We start from the raw sequence: 12,344 nt of genomic DNA, 5'->3' as shown, positions 1-12,344 counted from the left end.
TTTGTAGCAATTCTACAGTCTCTAGAAAAACTGGGAAGTGCATGTTTCTGCAGAACATGATTCTTCTGGAATCTCTGAAAGCCCAGGCATCTTTGCCTGCTTCACAGTATCCCTGAGGTATGCTATCTCACAGCAGCACATCTTTTTGTGTCTTACTGCTTAACTGTACCAAGGCAGATTTATCGGTTTACTAGTTACTACTTGAATTTGTGTAGCTATTTTTTGTGGCTGACCTGAAAGGTTCCATTTTCCTTTATATTGTACCAGACAGCTTTCTTGTCTCTTTTCTGAGGCACCATTAAAAAAGACAGGCATGAGAAGTCTTTCAACAGTTACACACAGAGCTGCAACAGTGCCCCTTCATTCCTTAGGTTTGTAATTAAATGAGTGTCGAGTTTCCAGCAGGAGGAAAGCAGTTGAGAAATTAAAGCCTTTGAAAAAGAAAAGGCATTCAAATACATTGTGACAGAAATCATGAGTTGCCCTTCAACATCTGTTTCGACCCTTCTTCTACAGTAAGGTGACAATCAATTTTCAGCTGGGCACATACCCAGAATAAAGACTCCACTGTCGGGCTCCCCTGGTGGTACAGTGGTTAAGAGTCCGCCTGCCAGTGCAGGCGACACGGGTTCGAGCCCTGGTCTGGGAGGATCCCGCATGCCGCGGAGCAACTAAGCCCGTGCGCCACGGCTTCTGAGCCTGTGCTCTGGAGCCCGTGAGCCACAACTGCTGAGCCCACGTGCCTAGGGCCTGTGCTCTGCAACGAGAGAGGCCACTGCAGTGAGAAGCCCGCGCACCGCAATGAAGAGTGGCCCCTGCTCGCCACAACTAGAGAAAAGCCACGCACGGCAACGAAGACCCAATGCAGCCAAAAATAAATGAAATAAAAATAAATTTATATATAAAAAAAGACTCCACTGTCAGCTTCCTTAGGTGTGGATGTGTGATTAAGTTCTGTTCATGGAGATATAAGTAGGGAGGTGTGAAAACTTTTGGAAGTTTCTCTTAAAAGACAGCAGGTGTGTGTCTTTTAGCCTCTTCATTTTCTTTGGCTTCCATTTCTTCCTGATGGCTGAAATGTGGATGTGATCACTGGAGCTAGAGCAGCCATTTTGGACAATGAGGTAACCCTGGAAATGAAGGCCACATCCTGCAGAATAATAAGATGGAAGCCCGGATGCCAGGAACCCTATCAACTTTATGGAGCAGAGTCATCATACCAGTCATGTACTGTCCACCTATAGATTTAGATCTGAGAAATAAATAACTAATTTGATTTTATTTTATCTGATTTAAGCCACCATTATTTTGGATCTCTGTTACTCACAATGGAACCTAATTCTAACCTAATAAATGTGCTCAAATCTCTCTATTTATGTAGTTTAATGTAAAATCTGAATCAGTTAAAATCATTTGTAGCAGGAAGCATGATATTTTGACAGAAGTAGTTGGGGGAGAGAATCTAGCAAAAATATTATTCTAATGCCTCTACAGTACACATTTAAAATAATATTTATTTAAGTACCTTTATGAGAAGTAGTAAACCCCTAATAAAATTGTTTTCAATTTAAAAAAATCAAAATGTCATAAATGATTTTGCTCTCCTTAGCCACATCCTCCTGAACATGCCACACGATCTAAGATTTTCTTTTAAAGAGGAAATCTATCTCACAGAGAGGTAAATCAGAATAAAAAAATTTGAAGGAATTAGAATTTAGCCTCTCAGACACATCATGGAAGGAGATGCAAAAGGTTCAGTAAAATTCACCAAACCTGCCAAATTTGGGCAACTACCTGCATTTACCCACTCTGCCCCAATAACATGATCTGAAGGCAGAATAAGAAGATGACAAAGGAGAAGGTATAGAAATTTCAGGCTGAGAAATCACCATTTGTTGTTTTCCCTAACTTTATGAGGAGTAACTGACAAATATAATTGTATATATTTAAAGTGTAAAACATGACAATTTGATATACATTGCATGGTAGAATGATTACCAAGATCAAAATTATTAACACATCCTCACCTCACACAGTTAATTCTCTTTTTTTATTTTGTGATAATAAGGCTTAAGATCTACTCTCGGCAACTTTCAAGTATATAATACCACCATTTGTTTTACCTTTACCACAAACGTGTTCCTGGGGGAACAACTCTATATGTTCCGTTTTATAGGACGACCACAGCAATTCTGGGAAGTAGACATTGTTATCCCTATTTTACGGAACAGGAATTAAGGTCCAGAGAAGTTAAACAGACTTCCTAACCTCAAAGATCTCTTGCTGAATTTTAGGCCTCTGTTAATGCAGCCCATCACAGGCTATTCATTTTATAGGAGTCAGAGGAATCCATCAACTTATTTAATGTTTGCATTTACTAAATAAAAATGATAGGTATGCTACTCATCTGGGTGGGCCCATGGAAATCTTTCATCTTCAAAAGGCTTTCTATTACTTTCCCAAGAGTTTAAATTTTATGAATCTATTGGTCATTGATGTTACTGCATATGCCATCTAAAACGCACACAATTTTAACCTAAGTGAATAAATAGAAAAGTATTGTAGCTATCAATCATAGTTTCTGTTAGTTTGACAATGTGAGTTCCAATCTATTCACATAAGTACTTTGAAAATAATAAAGCCAGAAAGTGACCTACCTTTTGAGTGAGCAGAGCTTGCACAACTTGGTTGGCTACCTTTAAAAAATAAAGAAAAGAGTTGCCGTTTATAATAATGAGACTTTATATGCATGGACTCTAATTTATCAATAAGTTTCCCACAGCTTACTATAGCTAATTAGCTCCTTATTTTCCTCTTTCCTCTAGCTCCAGAGGACCTGATTCTTTTCATAATAAGCGTTTCCTTCTAGGTAATACTTTGCTTTTTCCAAAGGTGACCTGGTTGCTAATTAAAATGGTTAGGCTGGAAAGATCATTCATACCTTGACTCTCACATTTCCATATTTGGAAAAGTAATATCCTTTCATATGTAAAGTACTTTAAGAAGGCTAAAAAATGATACAGTGTAAAACACGATCCTAATTATCTGCATACAGTTTCTACACTGCTGATTTACAATGTCCTTTGCCTCTCCTTCCTATTCTTTTGCTGTGTGACTATTTCACTGCTTAAAATTACTTGCAATAGGGGTAGGTGGAATGGTGGAGAATAGGGGCAACTCATTCTTTCCTATATGCTCTGCTTTCCTACTCCACATCTTCTTTTACGCCATCCTCTTGTCATGGTTACCTGTGATAGAGTCTGATAGTTGTTTACTCTATCCCCCATTTGCCCCTTCCTCCTAAGTCACAAACCCTGATTTTTTGGCTGGACACATCCAAATACATTTCCCTGCCTCCCTTGTCACTGTGTGACAAACTTCTGGCCAATGAGTTTTTAGCAGTCTATTTTCTTGGACTTATAGGCAGTTTCTTATAAAAAGGGGGCTCATCCTTCTTTCTTTTCCTAGCTGGGATATGAAAGTGATGGCTGGAGCTTCAGCAGCCACCTTGACAATGGAAGTCACATATTAAGTATTTGGGGGCAGAAAAATAGGATGAGCCTGGTCTTGATGATGCATGGAGCTGCACTGTCTATCTCTGAACTGGTATATGAGAGAGAAATAAAATAGGCACTGTTATGTTGAGTTTCTTCTAATATACAACCAAATATAACTGTCACTAATATATTGCTAGAACTCTAATTTTCTTCAGGTATCAGGCAGCTTGTGACAGTAGGAGAAGCTGGGCCCCTCTCAGCCCAAGGAGGTGAATCTTGATTAATCTAAGCCAGTGTTGGTTATTCCAGTCCCTTTCAGCGACTGGCTTAGGAGTGGGCATGTGACACAATTCCAGTTAACGGCCATGTGAAAAACCAATAACATGTCCATGATATTTCAAGAATCTGGCATTTTCTCCAGATAACCATTCATCATTTCTACATGTATTTACACTAAGATTTCTTTTTCACCTGCAGGTTTCAAAAACACTTCACAAAGAGTCACTAAACTTCACCACAACCTTGAAATTATGTACCCATATGGCTAATATTGATAAAATTACGGTAGAAAGGTGAATTATGTGGAATTTTTTAGTCAATACATACGTAAACTGTAAACATTTAGTGTGATAACTGAAACTGACAGCATTAAAGACCGAGTCAGGATATTTAAATATCTTAAATATAAGGTATTTCTGTTCATTCATTTATTCAATATAAATTTGCAGAGTATCTATGATTGGGATGTGTTCTTTCACTTCAAAGAGAACACAGCTGGTAGGAGGTTGGCAAGAACACAATTATAAGTGTGATAATCGTGTAATCATGTAATCATATTGGTAATTCTCACATTCAACCTAAGGCTGAGGACCACACTTTTATCTTCTCTTTCTCTTGATAACAAATGTATTTTTGATGATGCTGAACTGTGTGTGCTCATTTCTGTCTAGTATAGGGGAACAGATTACGGTAAAAATGTTTTCATGGGGCTTAATTGTTTCTTAACTCAATATTGACAAAATAGCATATCCTTAATGACAGTGAGCCACCAGTAAGCCTCACTGAAAATTAAAATACAGGCTGCAATCAACTTGTGGTTAGCAGACATTTACACCACAAGCAGTAAATGACTAGAATCAGATTACCTACAATTGGTTCATTGAACTGTATGCACAAGAAGGATTCTTTTCCCTATCAGAATCCTTCTCAAATTTATATTGTTGACATTAAGTAAAAAAGAAAGGCCTTTCACTGAAACTAACTACAGTTTTGAAGAAAAAGTATTCTTAGGTAATTTGCTTTTTAGTCCAGCCCAAGTTAAAGAAGCATATCTAAGAACTATCATAGTCCAAAATAAATTGTATTTTCCGTAACTGGTACCATTACTTTTTCCTTTATTACTTTATTTATACACGATCACAGTGGTGATAAATGTTATTCGGCCGACACAAATTGACCAATAGCATAATCTTGAAAATCTTTCAGTTTTTAAATGTTCATTTCAATTTGTAACTGTGAATTTAAAGTCAAACTATATACCATCTATTTTATTCTTGCAAATTAAAAAAAAAACAGAAGAATTGAACTATTCATGCTGCTTAAATCAGGAACAATGTACCAAACTTAATTTATACCATAAATAATTTAATCCTTTTGGATAGCAAACTTTAGATTTGATTTACATTCTCATAAGACTGCCTAATATCAATATTTTCTTTTCTTCCTCCGAACTGGCCCCTCACTTAAACCAGTCTGTGGCACAGTGGTCGCATAAAATGGCTCTCTACATGATTTAGCAGGAGTCATAAACGAATACCTTATCTGTAAGAGCCTGTAGCAGTAAATATGTTATATCTTTGCAATCCAATATGTTTGCCCTATAGGCTTATAGACTCTATCTCTGATACAGTTCCTTTTGGCACGTACTTTGGACAATTGTTTGCTCTACCTGAAAACTGAACAAAGATATACGAATGCATTGTTTCTTTACCTACTGACATGGGGTTCTATTACCCAGAAGGGCTCACAGGTTCCTTGCAGAAAAGCAGGCATGTGATACACATGCTTTCCTTGGTACTGTCTCTAAAGAGAGTTTCCTGGGTTTTGTTACTACTTTTAACAGCTCAGGTTCCCCGATGCATCAACAGAACAACTATTTGGAGCTTGTGACTGCAACCTCTGATAGGTTCACAAGATGATCCCTGGAATGGGCCCCTGCCCTCATCATAGCATCTTGCCCTTAGCACTCGGGTTGCAACTAATCACACCCCGGCAGGCCCAGCTAATGAGAACAAATACCTTCTAGTGTCAGCTGACAGCTTTCCTCTCCAAAGAAAGAAAAAGGACCAGCTGGGCTGGGCCATGGGGACCTGAGACACACTGAGCAAAGGTGACAGTCGGTCCTTAAGCCCCTGGCTTGTTTGACAACCTCCCTTAGGCTCTTTGTGGAAACCTCCCTCTTTGAATCTAGAAGAGGAGCAGGGGTGTGGGCAGCGGGGGAGCCGGGCGGGAGGAACAGGGGTGCCAAGAAGAGCGGCCAGGTACATCTCTCCTTTCCTCTCCGTAAGAATTCTCTCAGACAAGCCAGCTCCTCTGACACTTGGCTCATCTGTGACCCACACATGTCTTTGTTTTTCTTCCCTGTCAGATGAAGAGGGATGGGGGGGGGGAGGGCAGAGAGAGGAGAATCAGGGCTGCAGAGTGGTCTGTTACTTTATTGCCAAACAGTCCCTGAGGCTGAATGAGTTTATTCCGGAGGGAGCCAATGCTCACTACATCCTGAAGACTGTCGGGGATGGGGTCCAGGGTGAGGCGTGTAAGGTACTCAGCGGACACCATGCTTAACGGTCCTGTCCTCCTGCTTGGTGGTCCTGCTCTCACCCTTTTATGCGCTACTTTATCATGCCAAGCCACTGTTATGTCAGCAACGTAATGTACAAACCTGGTCGCTAAAGCGCGCCTTTTGGGAAATGTGCTTTGGAGAAGTTTTCTCTGCTTCTGAGCTTGGTTTACTGTAGGAAGGCAGCTGGGGGCAGGTGGGAAGAGCACTGGGGCAGAATCACAAAAAAGACCTGGGTTCAAATACTGCCTGTGTTGGTCATTCACTGATAATGTATGGGGGTGGGGAAGCAACCTGATTTTTCTCATCTGTCAAGCAGGGGAACCGTCTGCCTCTAAAATTGTGAAAAAAAGCATGAGATGATAGACATCATCAGAGAAAGCACCTTGGGCAGTACCTGATCAAAAGCAGTCACCCCAAAAATGTTAAATCTGAATCCAATCATTCAAACTTCAGAAACTAAAACACATTTTCAGGTAAGCAGTTAAGGAAGGATGGTTTGAGAAGAAGGGCTTTTATTTGTAAAGGGATGAAGTGCGTGTGTGTGTGTGTGTGTGTGTGTGTGTGTGTGTGTGTAAAATACACGTATAAATAAAAATCACTAAGCACCTATATTATTTATTTACTCTGTAAAAAAAAAATCCTATAAGACCCTGGGAGAGGGGGAGATTTATATATGGGGTTCCAGTGAAAGCTGATTTGGAAATTCATTTGCTGTGGATAATTTCCATTCGTTCATTCAGTTATTCAACAAATATGCATTAAGTGACCTAGTCTGGGCCAAGAATTGTGCTGGATCTGGAGAGATAATGCTAACGAGAACATAGGTGCTGCCTGTGGTGATTAGAGTCTAGAGCAGGTACAAGAAGTAGATCATCTGTTGATTTTATGATCCATTCATGAAATGAACATGAAATGGACACCTGAAGCATGTGAGAGCCGTAAGCAGGATCATCTTCCATCTACATGTATCAAGATATTGATTTTAAGATGACTTAGGTTCCCAGATGTGGGCTATACAATGACAATATCTGATAATGATTCCACAGTCCAGTCTTGCCGTATAGCATAGGAACCAGAAAGAAAAGGAAGAACTGTTTTTAACCTGCTTCTGCCTTTAGTTAGCCTTGGTTTAAAAGAAATTCTGATGCTTTTTTCTTCTTTTCTGAACTACACCCAGAGGTCTGCTTTTCCCTGCCCTTGTGCTCTGAAGTGTAGAGCACGGAGAAGTCAGAGAACTCAAATACTACGGCACCCTGGCTGCCTACGAACCCTGGTCCAACTCGGATGGCCTGATGGGGAGGCAGGTCCAACTTCTGTGTGCAAAAGCTTTGCCTGGGAAATTCGTTCAAATTGCCAATTTCCTCACCCTACATTCTGCTTAAGAGTAGCTGAGCGAGATCAGAGAATCAAATTTCTAGCAATCGAGACACATCTTTCTGATGCAGAAGGGGTTCAGAAACACGCTCTGAGGAACACTGGGCTAGGGTGTATTTTTTGCTCAGACACTGTTAAGGAATTGGAAATCACTCAATTTCCACATGGGTCCACATGGCTCTTGTAGCATCACAACCAGTTTGGTGGAGACTTCATCCTCTTACGGATGCTTTCTGAAAATGCCCTCTAAGGCACACACTCAGAGACATAAGCTAGTGGTTCTTAATGTCGGCTGAATATTATAAGCCCCTGGAGTGCTTTAAAAAACGTGAATACCCAGGCTCCACTCTAGAGCAGAATCAGATCAGATCAGAATCTCTGAGGGGCGGCGGCAGCCAGTGGCTCCTTTAAAGCTCCCCAGGTTGAGTGCAATGTGCCAGTAAGAGTGAGAACCACTCACCTTTCTAGATCTCAGACTTCACCTGCTCCAGCTCTTTCTCCTAAAGATGCCCTTTCAGTTCTGCCCCCTTCACCACCTGCCCGCCCGCCCACTGCTCCGCCTGCCCTTTGGTGACTCTGCTGTGTATTCTCCAAGACCCAGCGTAGCCTGTTTCCTCTGTGAGTTTCCCTCACCTCCTTCCCCTGGGATTAACCACGCCCCTCACTTCTCCTGCTAGGCTGGGGGTACCTTGAGATCCCAGGGCCTGGGCAAGGCTGATATCCCATAAAGGTTTGGAGGATACAGCTGAATCCGTCTAAAAGCAAGGCAGCGGTTTGAGGCGATGGTACGCGTCATCATCTTCTCTACTTGAGAATAAGCTGGTCTTAAAGGAACTGGCCAAAGTGATACTGAGAATAAAGAGCGCTTCGCTGCTTGCCAGCAAGCCGTCAAACGGCTGGACAAAGAAGCTAGATACAAACATGAAAACCTCCAGTGCCCCCCACCTCCAAAAAAAAACCCCAAGATTGGTCCTTGGTTTTGCTTTGGTATTGCAAGGCAAGGAGATGAGGGGTTGGGTGGCAGTAGAAGTGGTGGTGAAGTGACAATGTGTGTGCATGCATTTGTGTGTGTGTATCTATGGATGTGTGTCTGTTCCTTCTGAATAAACACACCCTTTTATTAGAACACACAGAGGGAGTCTCCGACTCCCAAGTGCTTTCCCCAAATCCTCAATATGTTCATTTCCCAGAAAATAACAATCAGTACAAAAGGGATTGAAGAACACTTCAAATTTACATTTTATCCACCTGTGTATGTTTTATGAAACCCATTAGCAAGGAAATAACTTACGTAAGGCCTTACCTTGTTAGTTTGTCTAATTAGTATGAAAAGCCTTGAAAAGAATTTCCAGTTGGCATTATTACTACATTCAACTACCCCTTTGAGAGTGTTCTCTTACAATGCATGGAAATGGATTGCCTACCCTCATGCAATTAGTTACAAAACAACAGGCATGTGTAATCAGGGGTCGGGATTCATGAATACAGAACATTTGTGCTGCTCACAGGTGGTTCTTCATTGAAGATCCCCTCTTTGGCAACAGTTAAACTTCTGCACTTAAGGACGGAGGGCCCAGGACCTGCACACAGCCCCACCTGGAGTCCCGCGACCTGCACGCAGCCCCACCTGGCATCCCGCCCGCCACTGTCGCTGGCCTGCAGCAGCAGCATCTCCTCCAGCTCTTGCCTACGAAGGGGCTCAGCCTGGCGGACCGGGAGGACACTCCCCCGTCGCTCAGTGGGACCACAAGGAGGATCTGCCAGGAGCCCGCCGAGCCGAACCCTAAGTCATCTGCCCCCAGGGTGGAGGATGAACCACTCTTCTGAAAGAAACCCCCTGCCGCTTTGTCATCTTTCCTATCGAATACCGTGATGTTTGGCAGATGTATAAGAAAGCGGAGCCTTCCTTCTGGACAGCTGAGGAGGTGGACCTTTCCAAGGACATTCAGCACTGGGAAGCCCTGAAGCCTGAGGAGAGATGTTTCACTTCGTGTGTTCTGGCTTTCTCTGCAGCAAGTGATAGCATAGTAAATGAAAACTGGGTGGAGCGGCTTAGCCAAGAAGTTCAGATTACGGAAGCCCGTTATTTCTATGGCTTCCAAATTGCCGTGGAAAACATACATTCTGAAATGGACAGTCTCCTCATTGACACTTACATTAAAGATTCCAAAGAAAGGGAATTCCTCTTCAATGCCAGTGAGACAGTGCCTTGTGTAAAGAAGGCGGCAGATTGGGCCTTGCGCCGGATCGAAGACAAAGAGGCTACGTACGGAGAACCTGTCGTAGCCTTTGCCGCAGCGGAAGGAATCTTCTTTTCTGGTTCTTTTGCATCTATATTGTGGCTCAAGAAACGAGGACTGATGGCCGGCCTCACATTTTCCAATGAACTTATTAGCAGAGACGAGGGTTTACACTGTGACTTTGCCTGCCTGATGTTCAAACACCTGCTACACAAACATTCGGAGCAGAGAGTCAAAGAAATAATCGTCAGTGCAGCTAGGATAGAACACGAGTTCCTCACGGAAGCCCTGACAGTGGAGCTCATCGGGATGAATTGCGCTTTGATGAAGCAGTACGTCGAATTCGTGGCAGACAGACTTGTGCTGGAGCTGGGTTTTAGCAAGGTTTTCAGAGTAGAAAATCCATTTGACTTTATGGAGGATATTTCACTGAAGGGAAGACTAACTTCTCTGAGAAGAGAGTAGGCAAGTATCAGAGGATGGGAGTGACGTCCAGTCCGACAGAGAATTCCTTTACCTTGGATGCTGACTTCTAAGTGAACTGAAGATGTGCTCTTATTTTGTTGAGTTTTCTTTTTTTCCTTCTCATCAAAAGAGAAAAAAATCAGCTACCTGAATGGTATTAACCAGCTATACCATAAATTGCCCTTAATCTTCATTAATGGCATCTTTAAAACTGTGTAGCTACCTCAAAATCAATCCTGTTAATGCTAGTGGGGTCACCTAGGTTGAAAGCGTTGACAAGAGCTACTCGGATTCTTACGAAAGATCTTGTCCATGTTTGGCTTTTCCAAGCAGGCTGGCTGCACATGACTTCCCTCTGGCTCTTAACAGCACCTTCCTTGGCCTCAAAGTGTGGGGAGTCAAGCGACTTTGATCCAGCAGGATTAAACAGTTACTGCCACAAAGCAGTAGGAAGACATCAGACTCACTGCTTCAGATTTTAAAGTTTACTTATGATTTGTATATAAAACTGGCTCATTACACACAAATACACATAGTTTGCACTGTCAGAGTGAAGGCTTGGTTTAACCTAAGTTTGTTGGTTTCTACACCAAATACAAAAGTATTCTATTTACCACTAATGGGAGCCAATTCAAGATTTACTAGGTGATCAACGTAGGTTAAGCCTGTGTAAACTAAGGGTGTCATTTTTATTCTTTCTTTTCCTTGATGAGTTGAAGAGCTTTTGAACTCAGTCCTGTGCACACTTAGGTATCAGTATCAGCCAGGTGGTACCACAGAGAACACAGGCTGGTTTTGTGTTCCGTAGCCCACGTCGAGTGCCGCGGGATAAGAGATGCGGAGAAAGGAGACTCTTAACTTAGGTCATTAGGAACTGAAGTATGATCTGGACTCACTGTGGGTAACCTGGGTGTGCCTGAGGGGCGGTATCATTTAATTTCATAAATTGTATGTTCCCCAACTTCAAGTTAGTATGAAAGGTCCTTGAAGAGTCTTCTTAGCTGGGATCCAAGATATTCACTTTGTGAATTGGTTTTCAAATCATCCTTGAATGAAAGGACCCACGTAAGATCTTTCTCCTATTAAGTGGTAAAACCGGGACTGAAACTGCTTCTCCTAAAAGTTGAGTGTTGATTCTGATTTTGTTTAATCTGTGTGGAAGTAGGTACTGGTGACTTAACCATTTGTACTTTAAAGTTAGAAAGTTGTTCTACTGTATATTTTTTTTATATCATATCTGTAGTTCATACTTTGAAATACTTACCCAGTATTATTTTCCAGTTCATAACGATTGAGTGAATATTGTTCAGTGCAACTGCTCCTAGGATTTGCCTAAATGTGAACATCATCTGCTGGATTCTTACTTCAGTAGAAAGCTAGTGTTACGTGAATAATTCATACATGTTCCACTCAAATATTAATTTCAGAAGAAAGTATAAACTTAATGGATGTATTTAATAGGGCTAGTTTGAATCAATCCACCTTTATGTTCCCTCCCCCCCTCCAAAAAAGATGTTACACGGAAGGTAATGCATGACACACACCGATCCTTTGGCCATGTTTGTTAACACGTTGTGTTGTGTGTTGGCTGACCACTGGCCTGTTCTGCTGTCAGTTTTCTTCATTTATTGTATTAATATAAATGGTAGAATAGTCAATTTAAAAACTTCTGTAATATGGGACCCTTTTCTACCTTTTAAATTGTTATAAAGTTAATCCAGATTATATGGTCCTTACACTTGTGCGACACAAAAATAAACACCTTGCCTGGCGTTGTCAGGTACAGGTGGCAGTTGGAAGCAGATTTTAGGATTCTACCTCCCATTAGCTGTGTGATGCAAGCATTAGCTTCTGCCAACTAGGGTTCGGGTTTTTTAATCTGTTAAAAGGAAACAGACTTTGTTTAAATCGTTTCAAAGTCCTAAT

General features: G+C 41.6%; 2 protein-coding genes across 2 annotated transcripts in view; one reads left to right on the top strand and one right to left on the bottom strand.

The window, feature by feature from the left end:
- The window catches only part of NCKAP5 (NCK associated protein 5), a 1,037,966-nt gene that overhangs the window by 182,558 nt on the left and 843,064 nt on the right, over positions 1–12,344 (bottom strand). The window contains exon 9 of the mRNA XM_060151527.1: positions 2,658–2,696. Within this exon, the coding sequence (XP_060007510.1) occupies positions 2,658–2,696 (39 nt within the window). The remainder of the gene's footprint in view (positions 1–2,657; positions 2,697–12,344) is intronic.
- Positions 6,292–10,489, top strand: LOC132521922 (ribonucleoside-diphosphate reductase subunit M2-like). Its single transcript, XM_060151562.1, is given in 4 exon segments — positions 6,292–6,303; positions 9,277–9,531; positions 9,534–10,380; positions 10,383–10,489. Coding segments are annotated over 4 exon segments (1,221 nt in total).

The sequence above is a fragment of the Lagenorhynchus albirostris genome, chromosome 6 (genome assembly GCF_949774975.1).
Source record: "Lagenorhynchus albirostris chromosome 6, mLagAlb1.1, whole genome shotgun sequence".
NCBI lineage: Eukaryota > Metazoa > Chordata > Mammalia > Artiodactyla > Delphinidae > Lagenorhynchus > Lagenorhynchus albirostris.
Note: the sequence above shows the minus strand (reverse complement) of the source record. Positions and strands in the feature narration are given on the sequence as shown.